General features: G+C 39.9%; 2 protein-coding genes and 1 pseudogene across 5 annotated transcripts in view; 2 read left to right on the forward strand and 1 right to left on the reverse strand.

The window, feature by feature from the left end:
* LOC103380457 (ubiquitin-conjugating enzyme E2 Q2-like) overlaps positions 1–2,319 on the reverse strand; it is a 9,715-nt gene extending 7,396 nt beyond the window's left edge. For both annotated transcript variants that reach the window (XM_025055997.1, XM_025055996.1), the window contains exons 1-2: positions 2,019–2,319; positions 96–200 (exon numbers count right to left, since the gene is read on the reverse strand). In XM_025055997.1, coding sequence (XP_024911765.1) covers positions 96–200; positions 2,019–2,177 — 264 coding nt within the window. In that variant the 5' untranslated portion in view covers positions 2,178–2,319. The remainder of the gene's footprint in view (positions 1–95; positions 201–2,018) is intronic.
* Positions 1,326–7,262, forward strand: LOC103380456 (UDP-glucuronosyltransferase 2C1 pseudogene; annotated as a pseudogene).
* Positions 7,263–9,189: 1,927 nt separating this feature from the next.
* On the forward strand, positions 9,190–22,933 carry LOC103380455 (neuroplastin-like). Of its 3 annotated transcripts, XM_025055998.1 has the most exons (9): positions 9,190–9,569; positions 15,929–16,282; positions 17,406–17,574; positions 17,671–17,765; positions 18,492–18,625; positions 18,894–19,167; positions 21,030–21,051; positions 21,743–21,819; positions 21,977–22,933. In XM_025055998.1, the coding sequence occupies exons 1-8, from the start codon at positions 9,482–9,484 to the stop codon at positions 21,801–21,803; spliced, it is 1,197 nt and encodes a 398-aa protein (XP_024911766.1). In that variant the 5' UTR covers positions 9,190–9,481; the 3' UTR covers positions 21,804–21,819; positions 21,977–22,933. The 3 variants fall into 3 exon arrangements, with proteins under 3 accessions (XP_024911766.1, XP_016888751.1, XP_016888752.1); XM_017033262.2 differs by lacking the exon at positions 15,929–16,282 and having other exon boundaries at positions 9,219–9,569; XM_017033263.2 differs by lacking the exon at positions 15,929–16,282 and having other exon boundaries at positions 9,225–9,569; positions 21,042–21,051.
* Positions 22,934–23,137: the final 204 nt, after the last annotated feature.

Here is a 23,137-nt window from a genome sequence, read left to right on the forward strand (position 1 = left end):
GGAACGAAACTCCCAGCTAGTTTGTGTGGTGAGAGCAACACCTGCGTATATGAGGGGAACCCACAGCTGAAGTGTGTTTATTTTTGTCAACTTACTAATGTGCTGCCTTTTCTCACATCCTCTAAACGCTCCAACACCTCTGCCAGACTTGGATCATCAGAGTCAACAAACCATATCGGGGGTGTTGAGGGATATGATTCCTGTGGCAACAAAGAGAAATTACATTTTAGTAAAACTTGTAGGCCTTTACCTTTGTTGTCTTTTACCCAAAAGGAATTGGTTCCCGCACAGAAAGCCACTAGCAATCACAAAAATGATTTGGTTTCTGCCTTTGCTGTGACGGTATATGCAGCAAGTGATGAATGATTTTAAATGGTAATACACAGCTTGAGCATGTGTTGAACTTCTTTCTACATGAGGAATACTTCAGAGATACGACAAGTTGAATGCGCTGACACACACCTCAGTAGTACTAACCAACACACAACCATGGTTCTGCATTTGTGACAGGAGGATAGCAGCAAAATTAAGGTAAATTTATAAGAGACCTGATATAACATATATATTCAGAGAAAATCTAAAAAACAGGAAAGTGAGCTGAAGGTGAAAAAGGATAGTGACGTTTTCATTGGAATTGTCCAGAATGGACATGACAAGGAGGGAGGTACTAAAGATGAGATGAAGCAAATAGTGAAGAATTAAATGTTCTAGTAAGAAGAATATAACAAATCAATGCACTTATCATATGAATTTATATTTATAATTTAACATTTATAGTTGCCCCTACTGTGTAGGGAGAAGGTTTAAGGCATGTTTGTGTCCAAGCCCTCTCAAAGTATTACATCTTTATAATCTTTCACTAGGTAATATGGAAACACAGACTAATGTTGGGCCCATGATGTCACTTGGCAAATGCAGGGGTACAAAAGACCACAGAATAGGACAGAGCATGGGATTTGAAATGGTATCAAAAACTTTTGCACCATTTCTCTCTTTTTAAAATTATTTTAAAACTGCACTCTGTTTGACAAACAAGGTCCCATTGGGAAAATAAATGGAGCCAATTATAGTTCCCAGTTTAAGCTAGGCTATGCTAACACTTCTTTAAGTTTGGATGGCAATCACGTATCCTTGGTTTGACACCGAGCTACTGGTTTTATTTTCTACTGGTAAATAAGTCTACTTAAAAACGTAATCACCTATGCTGACAAACATTAATTTTCATTGGCGCTTAAATGAGACTGACAGTATTGCATAGCATTTTGTTTGTTTGTTTTTATTCATGCTCACCTCCCATATTTTTTCTGGAGGTCTGCAATTTGTACATCTTAATCCAGAATAGGTAGGTTGAAAAGGTTTTCAATTACGTTATTTTAGAACGTTCATTTACTGGAGTCCTACTGGACTAGGTATTTATACCATCACTGCATTAGAGACACAAAGAGCGACACAAGTCACTTTTTAGTGAATCTATAGGATCCGTCTATTTGTTGAAAAGAAAGAAAACTGAAGCGCTTTGCATTCCACGAAAATGCGTGTATTTGCTGTTAAAATGCGAACGGTGTCACTCACATGTACGTATGATTTGTGAAATTTATTTAAATTATAAATACAGTGTAGAGAAACCATATTTGCACCTGAGCTAACCACATCCACGGTGTAACAGAGATTATAAAAGTTGGAATCCGCAGCGCTGCGAACTGTAACGCAGTTATTTGAGCTAATAGGCTAACGTTACTTTGAGTGGAGCGGCTAGCAGAAAAGGCTACCGCATCGTCGTTACACTCCTTGACGTTGTATTTTATATTTTATTCAGACTACATCAAACTCTGAAGCAGTCGTGTTCCATTTGAGCTGTTTGACCATTTAATCAGTGTAAAACCACACACTGAGTCATACGCAGACAGAAGACGGGAGTTGATGAGTAAACCGGGAAGCTGTGGCGGACTGATTTGTTTTCAGTGCATAGTCAGTGGCCGCTGCTGGCTTTGCTACCGGCCTGCTGCCGCTGCACTCACCGTGATGTTGCAGTGGATGATCAGCGGCTTCTCTCCCGTCACGTTGAACTGGCAGCTCAGCTCATCCGGTTTCCACTCTATGATTCTAAATCGCTCGTGGTTCGGGTGAAAGATTGACACCAGAAACTTCAGCTCGGCCTTCAGCCCCGACACCGACATCTTCAGCTCATCTCAGAAAGCACCAGCAGGCCGCTGCTCGCAGAGGGGAAGTCGGGGCGGAGTGCGAGCGCGCGGTGGAGTCGGTGCGCGGATCTGGCACGTTAGCGTGAGAACGAAAACAAAGAGGCTGGAGCTCTGGAGAAGGGAGAGGGGACAGAGACAGGGACAGAGACAGAGTGGCACTTCACTTTATCTCTATTCTTTATTTAATAAATGAATGCTTGCTTACTTTTTGCACCCTTTTCTTTATTGCACTTTTGCCCCTTTCTATCGTTTATGTCCCTTTTTCTAATTTCTGTTATTTTCCTATTTGTTGTTGCAGTTTCATAAGGAATACATTTTGATCCATTTTCATTTCCCACTGCCTTGTTTATGTTTTCTTTTTCGATTTGTGCTTTTCTGACCTGTTATGGCTCCTTTTTTACATTTCGTATCCTTAAAGGATATTTCCTGCACAAGACAGAAAACATAGACGTTCTGAGGTATTATGTTTTGTTTTTGTTAAGGGTGATGATCACTTTTTTCACTTTCTGAAAGTTTATCCACGATTTTTGTATAGTTTAACAACTTCCACTGGCCCTGTTTAAAAAAAACACATCTTTGTCCTTTTTAACGTTTTGCTAAATTTTCTGCAATGAAATTCCTTTTCTAATTTGTGTTCTAATCCCAGTTTAGCAACTCTAGCTTTTTGTCACTTTTTTATAATTTACTTTTTAAAACCCCACACACATTTACTTTTTGTACTTTTTTATTTTTGCCTTTCTTATTTTATCTTCTTTTCAAATTTCTGCTCATCTTATCTCCCCTCTTGTACCTATTGTCTCTCTGTCCTTGTCCTTTGGCCCTTTTCCCTCTTTTTGTATATCAACATAATAATTTCAACTGCATTTCTCAAAAGAAAAAAGTGATCATTTATTTCCCCATAGAGTTCAGGAACAAGAAAAATCTCCAAATAATTAAAGAAAAGCGAACCATTCCATAACTTGCAATTTCATTGTTCTCCTTGCTTCTCATCAGTGGGTGTTAAAAGTTACACACCCATTTAATTCATAAAAAACAGAAATATCTCGGGGACATTGTTTTACAACACAAAAATCTGGCGTGTGTAAATTGTACATGCATGTGCACCTGCACACATAGGTTACATACAATTCATCTTTCAAAACTGATGACGACAGACAACATGCCTCCTACAATGCAGACAGCAGCTCAGTGAAGGTCAGGATAGATGGTCTGGGGTGGTCAGTGGGGCTGTCCAACAATTTCCCAATGGTGGCCATGATCAACAATAGCCACCACCTAGGGACGCATCTACTGCCTGTATCTTAACCTAAAATACTAATATATTTGTTTATGTTGGTATCTTGGTTACAGTTTGGTAGCACCAGAAGACAAGTAAATTGAATTAATATATTTTTTAAACATTTCACAAATACTATGTATAATATGTTTGCATTTGAATATATGGCGGTTCCTGTGAAAAAATATCATGACATCATTATTAATGTGACATTAACGACATTAAGTATGTGTGACTTGTAGAGAATATCACAAATTACGTGCAATGTTTCAACACTAGAGGGCGCACAAAGCCTGTTTCATTGGACCATGACCAGCTATGAACTCCTTTATAGTGCCTGGAGCAGGAAACAGATATTACAACTGGACTCGTATCTGCAGCACAAACAGATCACGGCCTGCGTAACGACGGTGGACTTGAAAATACTTTTTCTATTCCTTCTTCTGTACACGTGGAGCTGGGTGAGTGTTTTACATAACTTAAGAGAGAATAACAGGAAGTAATGTATAAAAGTACTGTTTGTCATGAGGGACAGAGGAAAAACTAAGCGTGTTTAATTCATTTTTGTGTTTAGATAGTGTGGTTGAAACAAGATGGTTTTAGATTTTACCTGCTTGAAAATGTTATTTAAGATCTGGTGTGACTTTACAAGAATGCAAATGTATTCATTCTCCATTCTGTAACAAGTTCCTTTGAACTAAAGACCATTTGTCTGACGTTTCCTTATTCTATTTAAACCCCCAAAGGAACTAAGACTGTACATAATATGGTTTTAAAACAAGGTGATTATTAACCTTTTAATCAGTTTTAAAGGTAAAGTAGCAAAAAGTAATGGTGAGCAAAGTTCATTTTGCTCGTCCTTCCTCCTCGTCAGGTAATGCTATGACAATCTAAGACCTGACCCAATGTTATTGTTCTTGCATATACCAGAACGGTAGAATGCTGACGATAAGTGATTGCCAGCTGGATACAAGATATTAACTTTAATTTGGTAAGGGTACGTTTGGTAAAGGTAAATGCTCATTGTGATTTATTTAATTTGCTCATTTAATGTACACATTTATTAACCACATTATTTAGAATAGCCTGAGATGATGCAATGGCCTAGGGAATAAAATGATACCGCAAAATGATGCATAACCATATGCTGCAAGTGGAGCAAGCAAAAAAGACTTTGCTTAAAGACTTTGCTTCATTCTGTCCGTCTGTCTAATTTTTCATCACCTGTCAAACCGTAGTTGAAATGTGTCATAAAGTGTAAAGTAACTTTTTGATCATGTGTTATAGTGTCTGTAAATATGACTTGTTGACTGACACGTTTGTCTTTTCAAGGTCTGAGGATCATCAACATGAAAGTTTCACCTATATATTTGTTTGCCTTTAGTCTCCTCTTTGTGCAAATACCATGTGGGGAAATGGGGAAAATACTAGTATTCCCATTGGATGGAAGTCATTGGGTAAACATGAAAATACTAGTGGAGGAACTGCATGGGAAGGGCCACGAGATCACCGTGGTTCGGACGTCAGATAGCTGGTACATCAGTGAAGAGTCTCCCTTCTACACTTCTTTAACACTTCTGGTCAACACTGGCTTTGAGGAAACATTTAAAACATACATGTCTACACAGCTAGAGATTCTGTATCAGGCCAAGTCAACATCCATGTGGTCTCACAGCTTTAATGCTCTTAAGCTGAGGCAGGTGATGCTGAAGCAGTTTAACGAGATGCATAGGAGAATGAGTGAAATGATCATTCATATGTTTGAAGACAAGAACTTCATGCGTTCCCTACAAGATGCCAAATATGATGTTGTTCTGACTGACCCAGGGATTGGTGGAGGAGCTATGCTGGCACGATGGCTCAAAGTTCCCCTGGTATACAATGTCAGGTGGACCATCCAAGGAGAAGCTCATTTACTTCTTGCTCCTTCACCTTTGTCATATGTTCCCTTCACTGCGACAGAGCTCACAGACAAGATGACCTTCTCACAGAGAGTCTTAAATTTGTTTTCTTACGTAGTTGGGATGTACACTCTTTCATCTATCACAGACCCTTACTACAAGCCTATAGTCACGAAGTATTTAGGCCCAGATGTAGATTACACCTCACTACACCTGGATGCTGATATCTGGCTGATGAGGACTGATTTTGTCTTCGAGTTTCCACGCCCTACAATGCCGAATATTGTCTACATTGGGGGCTTTCAGTGTAAGCCCTCAAAGCCTCTGTCCCAAGACCTGGAGAAGTTTGTCCAGAGCTCCGGAGACCATGGTGTTGTTGTGATGACCTTAGGAACCTTAATTGGAACACTTCCTCAGGCTGTGGCAGAGGAGATAGCTGCGGCCTTTGCTCAGCTTCCTCAGAAGGTCTTATGGAGATATTTAGGTCAAAGGCCAGTAAATGTGGGTAACAACACATTACTGGTAGACTGGCTACCACAGAATGACCTACTGGGACATCCCAAAACTAGAGCGTTTGTGAGCCATGGAGGCACCAACGGAGTTCAAGAAGCAATTTACCACGGAGTTCCGGTGGTTGGACTTCCACTGCTCTACGATCAGCCTGACAACCTCCTTAAAATCAAAGCGAAAGGAGGAGCAGTGACTGTGAAATTGGCCTTGCTGGACAGGCACGTCTTTAAGGAAGCGCTGATGTCAGTCCTCTACAACCCCTCTTACAGGAACAACATGCAGAGACTGTCCAGGCTGCACAGAGATAAGCCAATGAATCCACTGAGCCTGGCAGTGTTTTGGATAGAATATGTAATGAGGCATAAAGGAGCTGGTCATCTGCAGGCACAGTCCAACAACATGTCCTGGTTCATATACAACTCTGTGGACGTTATTGCAACGTTGATGACACTTGTTTTACTTGGTACATTTCTCTGTGTCTTATTTTTGAGGTTTTTGTGGAGACGGGTATTTGTGGGGAAAAGGATTAAAAGGGAATAAGTGAACAGATAGATTATTTACACGTGTACACAGCTACACGTGGCATTTAGTAAAGTCCATATTGTAGTGGATAATTAGAAATCTAAATGAAGGCTTTGTCTATAACAATTCAAACACATCAACAAGCTGCCCACTGTTCACTTTGGTGATGGGTTAAAAGCAGAAGTCACATTTCGTTATGTGTTGTGACACAATGACAAGTAGCAAAAAAAAAAAAAGGCTTAACGGTAACTGTCAAAAATGACAGCTCGTTCAAATGTTTGATTTTGGAAACCCCAGGGTTTGTACTGTAGGGGGCAGCATTATGTTGCGTCAATAGCCATTCCACGTTTATATTACACGCTGGTTTGTTGAAACTACAATGCCAGTATTAAAATTTGCATTTTAGCATTAAGTGAGAAAAAAAACTGATAATCTTTATAAATAGAAATGTATAAATATGTATATGTTATAGACAATTTTTAATTATTTAAACTTCAGTGCAATCAGAATGACAATGGTTCAAATTGAAGATGAAATACAAAATTAAAAAGCCAATTGAAAAGTTAGGTGTGTCTGTACAATAATCGACTTCGCTCATCAAAGTAGCCTGAGTTATCAAAGGTATTTTGCTTTCTTGTTACCATTTTTACTGTAAGAATGACTTATTTTAATTTCAGAGTTGGTGCCTTATTACATAGTCCCTGTGACTGTTACTGTGGTCATTGTTTGACATTGGCTTTTGTATAATCTAATAAAGTGAAACAACATGGTGTGTTGATTTACCTCACCTCATTACTTCATGCTGCCAACATAGTTGTGTGAAATAAAGTCTGAAGTGTCTACAACAGTAAAGCATATGAACTGGGTTAGTGTGTTTGACAGTAGGTGTGAGGAGGCCAATTGCCTACTATGTTACTTTGCAGAAAATAGGATTACAGCACTGCCTAAAGCTGAAGAGGTCAGGGCTTAGTCAGCCTGAGAGACTGCTGGTGCCAAGATGCTATTTAAGGCCTGGTGTATGTTAGTGAAGTTAGTGAAGAGTTCTGTTGGCTGTGAATTCAATATGGAAAAAACTGCTGAATTGTTGGGATGGGTCATGATTTAATTTATATCTTCTTTATCAGTTATTTCTGATGAAATATGGATCAAATGAAACCTTGAATCAAAAATATCAGCACACATTGGTTACAACTCATACAATACTTCCTTATTTGTTTCTTCAAATTATTTTTCTCAGGCCCCATTTTCATATCAATACTGACCAATATTGAAGCATAGTGAGCATAAATGGCATTTTGCTTTATATATGGCCCTGAGTTGGAGTGCTGAATTGTCCAGGGTCTACCCTGCCCTAGCCCATTGGCAGCTGGGATTGGGTCCAGTGATTGCTGGATGAATAATATTTATATATATATACAGTATATACCATATTATTATATACAGTATCATATTGATATTAGTACTTCATTTATTAGTACCATGTAGAATAGTAGAATAGAATGTGTAGAGTGTAAACAGGAATGTTTTTCAAGAGGCAGAGCTCACACAACTTATCCAAAACTATCACTCCATCACAGCCCTATTTGTATGTACAATTCAGCACTTACCGTCTCAAACAATATTAAGTCGAGCTTTTGAGGTTGTCATTATGATTCCTGTCAGTCAGGTCTTTTCCTTTTCTGACTGTTAAACACTTCAATAGCTGTAACGCTTGCCTTTTGTTTACCCTTTGATCCTTTTGTGTCTTTACAAGTCTTTACTAAATCAGTGTTTCCCAACTGTTTTTGTGCCGCAGCACGTATTTTTCCATTAGGAAATCCCCAGGGCACATGACCAAACCAAAACATAACAAAAGGTATATGAAATATAATAACCTTCTATTTTAAATATACTTACAATTCACTAAAATCTCAGTTGAAGACAACGCTGGTATACTCGCAGGAATTGAAGAAAGATACTCACAAAGATCTATAACAGTTCTGATTGTCTTTTTTATTTTTATGGCCATTTGCTGCCACCTAGTGGAATGGCATTTAATTGTTCTGCATGTCACGCATTGACAAACGAAGAACCATTATTCGCAAGGTATACTTTTTTTTTTAGACCAATTAAGTGAAATTAGATAATTTTCTGCGGCACATCGAATGACATCTCACGACACACTAGTGGGCCACGACACAGTGGTTGAGAATCACTGCTCTAAATGTTAAATGCTATCCTGCTAATACAAACCTGTGGGGGCTGACCACACATCAGAGGAGGTGTAATGGGATGAAGAAGAAAGGCAGTGTTGGACAACATCTAAACTAGCTCACTAACACGAGAAGGCATGTATGATTGTTAAAAGTGCTCATGGCCATGTGTCCTGTCATGAATTTTATATGATCAATTTTGCAACTTGAAACTGAAATTATAATATGTTATAATTTTGTGGTAATGCAGGTGTACTTGTGTGTAAATGTGTATGCAGCGTGTGTGTGTGTGCGCACCATAAACACACCAGCAAAATTAAAGGGGGATTGATTTTAATTGCCCCCCCAGGGGACTCCCCACCTGGAGGGGGGGGGGTTGGTACGGGGCAATGTGATTTGGGTGGCAACTGCTGCCCCCGCGACCCGGTAACTGATAAGCGGATGAAAATGGATGGATGATTTTATAATATTTTTTCAGGAAATGTATCAATGATTTAATAATTCTAAATTAATGTAATTTTATTGCATCCCATAGGTATAACAAAATATTCAATAATCTTTGTCGTTATTTCTTTAATTTAAAGGAATTTAAAAGACTCGAATTGACTTGTCAGGAGCCAAGATCCAAGATCTCGCGGGATTTGGGATTAAAGCGGGGGTTAAATAGGAGGTTTCCTCCTCGTCGCTTGTGTACCGGCCTGTCACAGGTAGGGGCTGCAGCACTTCTCCTCACTCCCGCTAGTCTGCCCAGCGACATTTCCTCTGCTGCCTGACACCACCGGAGTGTGTGGCAGTGCCGGACCAACCCCCGCCGCAGCAGCACCAGGGTTACCTCACAGCTCGATCACACCGGCATTTTTCCATTTTCCTCCTCCGAAGATGACCGCAGGGAAACGGGGAGCAGTCATGTCCTTCTCTCTGGCGATCCTCGGAGCTGTGATGCTGCAGACCGTCTCCTCTCAGAACGGTAGGAAAGCAGCTGTGCTCACCGTTATTGTAGGATGGCTGTCTCGTCGTCTTTGCGAAAACGAGTCTTTGACTGCGTTTCTTTCATTTAAAGCGAAATTCTTCCAAGATGTCTGTAGTCATTAAGGAGTCTGCCCGGCAGGAATATCTCTGCAGCAGCCGAGTGTCATCACATAATCCACATCACTGCACTACAGCAGTAACCGAGCGCACTTATTTACCGTCATCTTTTCTTATCTTTGCTCTCATTGCATTTGAAATGCACGGTCGATAAATCATTAATGGGCTGCAATCCGCATTAGTTAGGTTGAAGTGGGCCACACACGGAGCAAAGGCCTGTGCGACGTCCCTAAAACGTCCTTTAAAGTATGTGAGCTGAATACTGAGGAGAGACGGGAGCAAGGACAAGTTTGGTTCAGTGGGCTGCAGGCACCATGCTGAAGTTAAAGCTGTCATATAGTCTTCCACACACACACACACACATATACACACAGACACTGCATTGCCTCTTATTAATTTAACACCCAATCAAATCTTCCGTTGAAACCACAACCATTGAATGGCTGAACCAAACCACAGGACAGTTCAAATCTTTATTTTGAAATACTATTAGGATTGGATTACTGATGCACCAAGATGTATTTTTTAACTGGCAATTCTGGCCACTGATCCTTTTTGGGCTCCTCTTTGGAACAGCGTTGCACTACACTGACTCCAGCCATCTGTTGCCCTTAGTGAATTCCAGGGGCAAGACCATATGCCAGTACTCCTCTGGTTTTGGTCTCAATACCCAATGTCAGGTCATTGCAGAGATAATGATGTCTGTTTTGGAAATTATCACCACATCATGTTATATAATAAATGATTAGGTAAATGTTACCTTTATGTTTTGCTGAAGTGGATGAAATCTGTGGCTCCTGGTTGATCTCCGATACAGGTGGCATGTGTTCACTGCAGTGAAGCCCAACATGTTTAGTGGCAGACGTCACTCGGTGGGACACCGGCTATGTTCTTCAAGAAAGAAAAAAAAAGAACATATTTCGTCCTCTTACCTACATTCATAACTGTGTTTAGCTTGACAGAACAAGTATTTATGATCATGTTCTTTGGTGGTTATTAAAATTCACTGATTGTTTTCTTAAACAGTTACATTTTTAGTCTAAACTGGCTGACTTCAAATTGTATAAGAAACAAGAACCAGGCCAGTTGTAACAGGACTAAATAAGAATAACTGGGCCTGGGACAAAATGAGGTCTGTAGGAGTATCTATACTATATTAGGAACCTCATGTGCCCACTTGATTTATCTCTCACTTAGTGAACACTCTCGTCTTATCTTAACCATGTCACTGGATGCTAAAACACTGCCAAAACTGTGAACCTTTATCAACTAAACGGAATCATATGGCCTTAAACATGATCATTAAAACCCAATGTTGATTCTTAAAACTCTAAATCTGCCCTGGGAACTACGCACAACCAGAACATCATGCAAAATACAAACTCTTGTCTATTGTAAACCCATCTCATTTCCTAACTGGGAACCTGAACCAGTTCTGAAGACCAACAGAAACTGAGACCTGCATCCTTATTGGTCGATTTGGTATTGCAGAGTATGGGAAAACAGATGGATGGCTTTCCTGAGAGATGAGGGAAATCATCAAATATCTTAACAATCTTTATGTTAACCCAATGTATGGCTCCTCCAGGTTTTAAATTTCCCTCCCAGCCGCTCATCCTAACAGAGACATATTTACACACATACACACAGATATTCAACACACTGTCACTTGTTGGTGTGCAGAACCTGTAATTTAGTGATTATTCACCAGCAGTGTACTGCTCTCTCCTGCTGCAGGCTGGGATGATTCTCTGCATCACTCTGGCTCTTTGGGAAGGAGGATCACTGAGTGTATGCAATTAGATGTAGGACCTTGCAAGTGAAGCTCTCTAAATAGCATCAGTCCATTTTGCAGCATGCTTCTATTTTTAGAGCAGTAATGCTGCACTGGGAACTATGGCTTTAATGTCCTCCTGCAGCATTGGATCTGTTAACTCTTTGCTGAGATGTACTGCGCTGCAGAATGGCATTGATTTTTGTCAGTGTGCTTCATCTTGGCCAAATGACTCCCCGCTCATAAATCTCATCCACACCAAACACGGCAGGGCAGTGGAGCTGCCTGCCTGGCTCTGTATACACTAGAAGTGTAGCTTGTGTCTGTCTGCAGGCACTGTGTTAAAATAAATGAGATGTTTTTTCCAGCTCTGCCTCTTGCCTCAGGTTGACCATGTGTAGGATTTCATTACACCTTTCCTCCTATACTGCACTCCTACTCTTTACAGGACTTCATCAAAAAGCAACACAGTTAAAGATGTTCAGAAATATGCAGGTTACAATGTCTGTTTATGTCACACACACACGCGCAGAGTTATGTCATTGTAACTGTAGCCTCCCAGTCTTCAGTTTATAATACATTTTCACTATGAAACCTAATGTAAGATACTAGTGCACATCGCTGCCAAACACAAGAACGGACCAGTGTACTATGGTGGTGCATGTCTGAGGCAATCTCGCTTACCTTACAGTTTATAGTTAATAGAATTATAAATTCTAAGATTTATTTTATTTATGATTAGATTTATGTTGCATTATACTAGGAATGATGTTCTGAGCTTTTTGTTGGTTTTAAAGACCTTAAAAGCTCAAGGTCTTTTATTGTCTCCACCATAGTACATGATGCCATGTAGTGATTGACAAGTTGGTGGTCTGAAAACAAGACCCATTGTAAGTGATCTTTGTAACTTTATTACTAAACAGTCATTATGATTTTCAGCTGACATAGCTTGTTATAAGATGTATTTCTTTTTCTTTTCCACAACAGGAGTGCAGTATCTTTTGAACAGTAATCTATCATTATAATCTGTAAGCTATAGTCAAAGACCTGAGACATGAGTGGAATTATTCATGCAGGGACGGTAGAGTGGGCCGTAGAGACAATGTCACTGAGTCACCACAAAACACCGACTGTCCAAGGTAGAACGATTCATCTGTGTGTGATTATGCGCTGAGGTGTGGGTGAGACAGTATTTATAGTACATATATGCCCTGTACAGGACCTGATGAATCAGTCGTGGGTTGAGGAGCAGGGATGTACTGTAGTGTAAAGAGCTCTGTTTGTCCGTCCTGATGATCCGACTGGTCTGGCTGTCTGTCTTTTTCTACTTCATTGCTTCAGAGTGCTTCTATGGAAACAGGGGGGGTCTATTACTACTGTGCCCACATACTCTCTAGAGACCCAAAGCAACAGCTTCTATAAATCTCTCAATCTCATTTTCTCTCGACAGCGCCCATATGCTTATGACTGCATGTATTCCTCCCTCCATCACATTCTTCTCACCCACCTCTCGGAGCCGTGATCAATCGCTTTAGATTGTTTTTACCTCAGACAAGGACGCTTCAGTCCAGCTAAATTGACTGCACTGTCTTTCTGAAGTGCGCTAATGAATATTGTGTGAACACTTCTCTTCTCTGAGCAAATGAGTTGAGACTAAGAACTAAGGTCACGTGAAGGAGTGTTGTTCGAGAACAGCAACAACGGTGTGAGTGAGTTTTGTCCATTTCTTTCAATAGAAACCATCACAACTGTAACAGCGCTCCCAGAAGGTCAGTGGTTTGTCTGATATGATCGAGACTCTTACGTGTTTCCAGCTGTGTGTGTTTGAAGGGGGCGGGAGTGTAACTTAGGGCTGTCACTTTCACCTAAAATCAAAACTGAACAGTTATTACCCAGCATACAAAACCTTTGAAGATATTTTGAGATCTAGCCTGTCACGTTTCCTACGGAAAGACACACGTAAGATCTTCCTAGCTGCTAAATTTACTTCACTTTGTGATTCATGTTGGGTGTCTGCTAGAGAATTGATCACTAAAGCATTTTTTTAGAAATTAATTTTGTGGCAGAAATCATCATGGAACATGGAAAAATATTACTAATATTAAATAGAACCGCAGTGAGTTTCAATGTATTTGTTTTATCATTGTTATCTAATTTATCAATCAATGTGAGCACAGTGTGACTACAAGATTAATAAACAGACAGGAAGTGATGCTGATAAATTTAGTTAAACTCAAATCTTAACCAAAACAAAATTCAAACTGTTAAAGTGACAGCTCTATGAAAGTTGTTAAACATGGGAATTCAGGTTTAAGGGCAGTGGTGGCTTGGTGGTTAAACCAAGTGGACTTGGGTCCGGGAGGTTTTCGTGTTCGACTCCACCAGCTGCCAAGTTACCACGAGTTACACACTGCTTCCCGGGCAGATTAAACTGCCCCCCCCCAGCTCAGCTTGGGTGATAGGTGAAAATTTGGTTGTGTGTGCGGTGGTGTGCTGTGTCATGTATGTATGTACATATAATGTATGTACTTGAAATATTTCGAGTGGAATTTGTAAAAAATAAGTAACACTGAATGTTAATCTGATGCTAACTTTTTGCTTTACTCTAATGTGGCTGGTTACGTCAGACAATGATGATTTTAAAGTGCCTTTTTCATTAATACATTATTACTAAAATGATTGATGAATTACAATTGACATCTTTTGGACGATAGCACTGTGTGTATGAGTGTGTATGATGTTGTAAACAGACTAAAGTCAGCAATTTTCTTGTATTTGTGTTCATAGAAACTTTGACAACTGCCACACCACAGCAGGAAGGTCAGTGGTTTTCAGTGAGAACCATCCTGTGTGCAGCTGTGTTTCTCCTGTGTGTTGGTTCTATCAGGGTGATAGACGATGTAAGATATGCATCTTCAGGTTATTTAATCCCAGAGTTCTCCAATTTTTTTTTTTGGTATGGATTGATTTCATATTGGCAAGTATAAGCAGGTCAACATGGGGCTAAAAACAGACTATAAATAAAATTTTACCATGAATATTAAATTGTAAATAACATACAGTTAGTGCAAACACCAATGTAAATACATTTGTTTCCTATTTTATTTTTTTCCTCTGTGACCTGATAATCAAAAACCCAGGCTAGTTAATGATCGTTCTTTGGGGATTTCTGGTGGAGACTAAGTGTGTCCAGGTTTTATGAGTACTTTGTAAGTTGTGACCAACAATTGTTATTATACAGTATTTCTATTTAATTTTATAGAATTAAAATTCTATTAAACATTTCCTGTCATTCTTGGTGTGCAGTGAACTATAAACTCCATTTTGTTTACAACTGTGGTGGATATGTAAACAATGACAAGAATCTCACTCAGATTTTTTTTTCATTCCTTTTTAAATAGATACTTTAACAACTGTTGTATCTCGAAGAGGTCAGTGGTTCAATTCCTGGTTGAGTACTGTGTGCGGTTTGCATGTTTTTGCAGTGAGTTCTTTGCCTTATTTTAATCTTTATCTCTAAACCCAAACGCTTGAGGACTGTCCTTACATAATGTATTAAACCAGCTTTTCTCAACATTTCTAAACATAATGGAGACGAGACCTGCTGAATGTACCGACAAGGTCACCAGGAGAACTGTTGAATAAGAGCGTTGTGTGACTCATGCATACATTTATGGGATGTTATTAATTATTGTACAAAAACCAATTGAGGGCAGGCGTGGAGGGATGTCTCTGTGGAATATCTGTGAAGAGCTTCTGAAGAACAGTTATAATGAAGGCTTTGGCAGAACTAAGACCTTCTCCTCTGTGCTGCCCAAACGCTGTTACTCCGTACACAAGTCAAGGTTGTTGTTTGATTCACTTGGTTAGTTAAAAAATAAAATAAAATGTTGACTGCATTTCCAGAAAGAGTTAAAATTTCAGGAAAATTGTTAGGGTGGAACGTTAGATCGCCTGTCATTTTAAAACCAATGCTTTTCAGCATACAAAAACAGAATATTTGGGCCTGTTGTAGTCGTCATTTCAAAATATTAAGAGGACTCATAAAGGCCGTACATCGTTTTGTGCAGAACTACCTTCAGGTTCTCTGCCTAACTGCAGTTAGACCACAAGGCAATGGGAATGTGTTGTGTGGTCAGATGAATCATTTCCCCTTGTTTTGGATTACATTTCATTGTTATGTCTAGAGCAGTGACTCCCATCCACTGTGCGGTGTGCCCTGTTCTTCCTGTAGCCTGAATTTTGTTTTTTATTTTGTTGTTTTTTTCTGTCAGCATTCTTTTAATCTTCCAATTTCTGATTAAGATGATGTGTCTCTTATCATTTCACATGATCTGTCTCACCTTCTTTTCTTTCTCACTCACTTATAATTTGCCCTGTTTTTTTTTTCTTTTCTTGCCTCTCCGTCCTGTACCTACTCTGTTTTTGGTTGGGTTGTATCTCTGCACCTCTTCCTCCTCAACCAGCACCCGCGGGCTTTGTGAAGTCTCCTCTGTCTGAGACCAAACTGACAGGCGATGTTTTTGAGCTTTATTGTGACGTGGTGGGAAGCCCGATCCCCGAGATCCAGTGGTGGTATGCGGAGATCAACCAGGCCGATGCCTTCCAGCAGTTGTGGGATGGTGCTCGTAAGCTACGAGTGTCCATCAACACAGCCTACGGTGCCAATGCAGCGAGCGTGCTGGGCGTCTCCCTTCTCAGTCTGGAAGACGCTGGGACCTATGAATGTAGAGCCAGCAATGACCCACGACGTAATGACCTGCACCAGAATCCAGCCTCTACCTGGATCCGTGCCCAGGCCACTGTAGCGGTCCTGCAGAGTGAGTTGTCGGTGGAGAGTTCCTCCTCTCTCCAGAAGCCATGTTTAGTTGTTCCTGTGTGGCGTAGCCTCCCCCAGGCCCCTTCACAGTACCGCTAGCTTTTTGGATGGAAACCAGCTTCTCCTACAACCTTGTGAAAAGATGAAGAAAACCAATCCATCTTGTGTTTTAACTCCAGCACATTCTTCAGTATCCCATCAGATTCTTCTCCGACCCATTGTGTCCAGTCATCCTTTGTTTTCTTTCCATGTCATTTGACCGAAATATTAAAATGTTCATCGGGACTAAACGGATTATAAAATGTCAACACACCCATACAAGGGTTTTTTTTTGAATAATTTAGTTTCAGTGTACGGGTTGGAGAGTCTAAAGAATCTACAATAGTCTGAAAAAATGTGAGCACAGTATAACTGTACTGGATACTGTTATACTGTGTAACTTTCATGGTGTACCTAAGAAAATGAATGGATGGCTGGTTCTTCACGACTGTTTTACTCTCAAAGACTCCATTCCAAAAACAGAACAGAACTTAACATTCCTGGGTCATTGTTTTGGCCCAGAGTCATTTAATGCTCAGCCTGTGGTGAAAAGCTTGGGGGGATTTAGCCACTCAAAAAGGATTATGAAAACCTGGATGACTGGATGTGCTAAAAAATGCAAGGCTATATATTGACGCTTAATTTGAATAATTTAAACTGATGTCAGAATTCTTAAGTTTGGCTGGTGACAATTTAAAACTGAGCTTGTATTGTGCGTCAAAGATAAATGTTTGAATTATCAGTTAAACAACAAGAAGACATTTGTATCTTGCTTATTTTCACTAGGACAGTGATTTATAAACATTTTGTGGGCAGCATGGTGTTAAATGTCTGGCTCGGGGACATCTCAAATGCCGCTGGACTACTTAAATATTCACAATACAGTTTTTGTAATAAACCAAACACTACAAATGAATCCCTTCTTTCCTTCTTCTCCAGTTCCTTCCCTCTGGTTTTTATTAGTGCCTTTGACTGTGGTGTCTGTCTGAAGCCGTCGTGTGTCGTTCCCTCTCTTAACACTTTCTCACTCACAAATCCTAAAAAAGCATCGTTCCTCCTGTGGCTGATCCGTGTCTCTTCCTCAGAGCCGTCCATTGCTGTTTCTGAGAGCGTCACGCTTCCTGTGGAAGGTGACGCTCTCACGTTGCAATGCAACCTGACCTCCGCCAACGATGTCCACCAGGAGAGTTTCTGGATGAAGAACGGAGAGGAGATCCCTGACACTCGCAGTCCAAACAAAAACACTGAGTACAGGTCAGACCCCCAGCAAAGTCTAATGCGACAGTGTGGGCGCGAGTGATGATCAACAGTGTGACGTGGCTTCATACCAGCTGGCTTTATGTTTTACAGGCTGCACAGACCAAGGGCAGATGACGCTGGAGTTTACATGTGTGTCTACAGCTTTGAGATGGCTCCTCCAGGCAACGCCACCATTGAAGTGAAATGTAGGTGCCGTTTGTGAACCACAGGCATGTTTGACGGCTTCAAGGCCGCATTACAGAAGTCACCAATAAAAACGGCCCGAGTGGCCTGGAGCGTACAGCCCTGTGATGGGGACTTGTGATTTCAAACAGCTCTTTGTGCTTCTTTGGGCCAGCCAGCGCCCTTGACACCACCATCCAACCAATGGTGGGCTCAGTGGCAGCAGATGGCGTCTTGTTTGTCTAATGGCAGAGGATTATGTTTCCACAGAAAAATCTGCTGAGCCTTTTCAGCTCTTGCAAATTAATCTGTGTGCAGGAAATTTGGATTTTGGGGGCAGATAAAATGTATTTATAAAAAAAATAGTATATTTTCACACAAAACAATTATCACAAAGGTTGATTTGAAATAGTGAATAAGAGAAGTCCATTACACCGGTTTTTCTGGTAATCATAAAATGGAAAATGTCACAAACAAGAAGGACATGATGTTTTAAGAACATTTCACTGACTTCAGTGATTCACAACCACTACGCCCCAAAGCAGTAGTGTACCATGAAAAATGTGCGTTTGTGTTTGTCAATGTGACAGTGACGGGCAAAATAATTAACAACTCTTCTACTAGGTAAACACAGATGGCTATTAAAACTAAATGATGTGTTTCTTTCTTTAATTCCTGGGGTACACCAGTATTGTGTTTTTAACTAAACAGGCTTGTTTTTCAAACCAACTCTTTTTCTTTTCTAACAGCTTCTCCTGAGATTGTTGGCCACAAGCGTAGTGAGAACAAGAATGAGGGGGAAACAGCCGTGCTGTACTGTAAGTCTCTGGGCTATCCTCTCCCTGTGTGGACCTGGAGGAAGTTTGAGAATGGTGTTTTTCGGGTATGTCACATAGTATTTTTCTTTTCTTTACCAGTGATTCCCAATTACTGTGCCGTGGCACATTAGTGTGTAGTGAGAGGTCATCAGTTGTATCTCAGAAATCTAAATAAAATAAATACATCTGATTATTCGTGGTTGTGTTCAACTTCACAGGGCCAGGTTTCACACCGAGTTAGTTATTAGAATATATCTTAAAGAACTATCTTTATGTTTCCTTACATGCCCAAGAGTCACTGACTTGAATGCCTTCATTCATCTTCCTGGGCAGGAAATTGACAACAACACTGAACGTCACTCTATCAGCAGCAAAGACAACTACACCGAGCTCCAGATCACCACTCTGGATATTATTGCAGACCCTGGAGAATACCACTGTAACGCCACTAACATCATTGGCAGCCGTGACGAAAAGTCTATCCTGAGAGTTCGCAGCCTGTTGGCCCCCCTGTGGCCACTGCTGGGGGTTTTGTTTGAGATCATCATCCTGGTCATCATCATTGTTGTTTACGAGAAGCGTAAGAAGCCAGAAGACTTACAGGACGGTGAGTCACCACTTATAAAACAAAACAACTTCGTTTGTTTTTGTTTTAATGGCGTCCCACTTGATCCAAGCAGTAATTGGTTTTACCGTAAAGGTGTTGACGTCTTTGCGTCTTTAGTTTTGCCAAAGATGTCACCACCAGAGTCACCTGACCCTGTGCTGGGCCTTAACTCAATAATTCAGCCTGGCAAGGTTGACCCAACAGGCAGAAACTGTTGCAGGAGGTCGCACCTTGTCAGGACAATTTCATCCATTTAATATTCATGAGGAATATGATACTGCAGTGTTGCAGTGTGGGCGCTCTTAATTATTTACATCTTTCCAAGGACCTTGTGCCGTACCCAAGCTGCTGCCACTTTACCCAGGAGACCTCATTCAGCTCCACAGCCTGTGTTTGTCATCCTGGCATTCTTTTAATAAGACCCGGCCATTTGCTTTATCGTAAATTATGTATTAATGGTATTTGGACGACCTTTTTCTCTCAAACAGAATTTTGATGTTGCCACTCGCTGATTAGAGATATCACACAGTGGCTGACTAATGATTCATGACTCTGAATATATTCATATTGTGACTCATTACGTGGTTGGAAATGAATGATCCATTCAGATTATAATGCATATTTAGCATCTGAAATAGAAATACAAAAAAATACCATTTTATAAAGTGTTGCTGTTGTAGTTTGATCGTGATTTAAAGCATATAGTGTTAACTGTCAAGACAAAATCAGCTTCCTAAGAGAAAACTTTTAATTTGGGTAAAAAAAAATAACCCAAGAACATCACAGCGGTGAATTTCTTTTTAGGTCAATAAATGGGGGCATTTCATGCTCTTCTAAAATCTTTTTTTTTTTTATAGCCTGTGTCACATATGTTCAACTCTGCTCCTGTAGTGCACACAGACTGTGGACTCTGGACTTTAATAATCCAACTTATATTCGTAGTATAACACTGGAGTCTAAAACCCCATTTATAATCATTCTAGACGGTGTAAACTAAATGTGGTTCATTCGATTCTTGTTTGGGGCGTTTGTACACTGTGTGGTTCTTTCTCTCTGTCAGATGAGCTTTAAATACTGAATCTATGGACAGACTGTTGTAACTTGTATCCGTCCTCCCCTTTTCCCAAATTGCATAACCTAATCACCTTGTGGTAAGTGTGAGACTTTGCATGCCTCATGAATTTCAATAAGCATTCGGCCTCATATTCCTTCTCTTCAGGACAGACTTTTTAGCTTTCTCCATTCTCATTGGTTGAACGAAGTGCACTTCCTTTCTTCATATTGACAGTATTCAATACAGTATTATTCCTATTCCAACATTTCATCTAAAAACACAGTGGGGGGATTCTTTAAACAACTGCAGCAGTAAAAGTCTTTATAAAGAACCAACATTGTTTATTTTCATGTTTGTCATTCATTTCTATCTTCACTTTCACACAGCAGTGAATTATGAGCTGCAGAACTTCCCTCTTATCAGAGTGAACAGATGTTCTTAGTCAGTGCTTCCTGTTTCTGCATGACCACAGTATTTTGTCAGTTATTGTTCGCACTTGCACATGCGTTTTTGTTGCATTGCCGTGCTGCACTTTTAAGTGCATTTTGTGTGTTTGTGAATGACACCACTTAGTCGTTTTTGCGGCGGCATGACAATGCATTCTCCTTAATGGTTGTGTTACACCATTTTCTGCTCCATGGTCATTCCATAACAGTCAAAACATACAGTAAGGCAGAAACATAAACGTCCTGGAACACACAGGGTTCTTTTGTTAGAGAAAGTCTTAGTCCTTTCAACATTGGCCTCTCAGAGTGATTATTTCATTGTCTGGTCTTCATTTCTCCGTATGTCCCCCTTTCTTTCTCAGATGATGACCCAGCCGGACCAGTGTAAGTACGACTTTCACTGACTTCATCTCTTTAACCTGTCTGTACAATCAAAGTGACATTAGGAAAAAAAATAAATTAAAAATAATTATATATTTCTTTCTCAGTGCAGCACTAAGGTCCCCAATCACTGGGCTGCAAACCAGGGTTCTGGGTCATAGGACATTTGGTCCCAGGCCAGGCCATCATAATATTAACATTGTATGATTAACTGTGTAAAAAAAAAAAATGTTTCAATTACAAAGCTTCACACAAAACTCTTATTAAAATAAAAGAAAATTCTGCTCTTAAAAGTTTGTATATAATGTAAGGGATTATTAAATCACGAGCCAAAACCTCTGCATAATATTTGATGTTCATTGTTGTGGAGAGTTTACTATATGTAAGAGTCGGACCTTAATGTTGATCTCATGGCTTTCTACTTCTAACCTTAGGATCAACAGTGTTTTATGTCATATTTCTTATATTTTATGCTCATACATACATAGTGTATAATTAGTAAAGAGTATAATTCCTGAAAAAGTATGTACTTAATACACATTTGGTGTTCATGTGTTAATACTACTGTGTATTCACAGTAGTTATTAAAATTCAAATGTTACTATGTTTTTCATTTGAAAAACATAGTAACACAGGCAGCACTGTGGGAACTGATTGTGTCATTTGTTCGTTTTTTTTTTTTTTTTTCAAAAAGTAAAACAAACTCCACCAACAACCACAAAGACAAGAACCTCCGTCAGAGGAACACAAACTGAGCAGCCCATCTGCTGAGTGAGTATTCAATTATTTATAGAAAGCCTTCTTCTAATAAGTATTTATGACATGCCTGTGGCCAAATCTCAACACCGTCCTCTGTGGTGTGTGAGATTCTGAGTGAAAAGAACAAACGGTGTGTAAGAACGAGTTGTTTCCTCTGTTTCCATTCCAGATTTCATTCCACATGTATCGACCATATGAAGGTAACCATGAGGGAGAGCCGTACCAGTCGTTACCAGGACATTCTGCCATTGACGGTTTGGCCGTGGAGGAGTAGAGTGAGGCATGCCTTATGATTTTTGTTGTGCGAGAATGTGAGATGATGAGCTACACAAAGCATTATGGAATATAACCACTGTTGCTGCATGCAGTTGTTGACGTTTGTGTTTTCTTAACCTGCTGATCACTACTTTTTACACTTTTACCTTTAAACTAATGCATGCCAGATGTCGAGCTTCTGTTTGAAACAGAAATGGCTTTTTATTTTCTTTGTTTCTCTGAGAGTGGCTTCGTGTAGATAATAATTATGTATTGTGTTTTAGAGGAAAAACAAACCGGCTAATGTATAAGAAGAATACCAACGTAACCTGGTATGACAGTTGTGTACAGTTTTCTCATTCCACTGCGTACCATTTTAAAAGATTTGGACCGTTAATATGTATTACATTTAAGGGCTTTGCAATGTCCCTCTAACTTTAAGGATTACTTTGCTGTATGTATGTACTGTATCGTCTAAATACCTATCATGTGTATCAGATCAGCATTGATATAAAGATTACTCCTAAGGTATGATGCACTTAAATGTTAAGAATAATGGATACTTGTATAAAACGACTTTAGAGAAGCTGTAACCATCATTCTGACATTGTTTTATATTCATGTGTATTGTACAGCATGGCTATTATCCTATGCAATTATTACCCATATCAATATATTGAAAGTCACTGCAGCTTTTGATTTCTCTGTGATGAAGCTTTAAACCCGTAGGATCACTGTAGAGCGTTGATGGTATATTACACAGCTGCATGAATTCTCCACCGCTGAGAAGAAGGCCCACGTCAGGACTGACACATGTGGAGCAATTCCAAAATACAGAGTCATTTTTAAAAATAAAGGTCTTAAAAATGGGTGTGGACTTCTGTTTTATTTTCTTTCTTCTTTCCATTGTCTTCAGCCAAATCTTTTGCAGGGTCACAGGTCAAGGGCGGAGAGGGGGAGACAAGCCCCGCACATTCAGACTCACATTCACACCTGTGCTTAACGTTGATTAAACTGTTAATAAAATATAAACTAATGCTGGATGTTTTTGACTACAGGAGGAAATTAGGATTAC

This window comes from Cynoglossus semilaevis, chromosome 6, assembly GCF_000523025.1.
Source record: "Cynoglossus semilaevis isolate Cse_v1.0 chromosome 6, Cse_v1.0, whole genome shotgun sequence".
In the NCBI taxonomy this organism is placed as follows: Eukaryota; Metazoa; Chordata; class Actinopteri; order Pleuronectiformes; family Cynoglossidae; genus Cynoglossus; species Cynoglossus semilaevis.

Excerpts from the sequence above, each read along its gene's own strand:
- LOC103380455 (XM_025055998.1), top strand. The coding sequence starts at position 9,482 with ATGACCGCAGGGAAACGGGGAGCAGTCATGTCCTTCTCTCTGGCGATC. Across the intron at positions 9,570-15,928 it reads GACCGTCTCCTCTCAGAACG|CACCCGCGGGCTTTGTGAAG; the intron begins GTAGGAAAGCAG and ends CTCCTCAACCAG. Across the intron at positions 17,575-17,670 it reads AACAAAAACACTGAGTACAG|GCTGCACAGACCAAGGGCAG; the intron begins GTCAGACCCCCA and ends TATGTTTTACAG.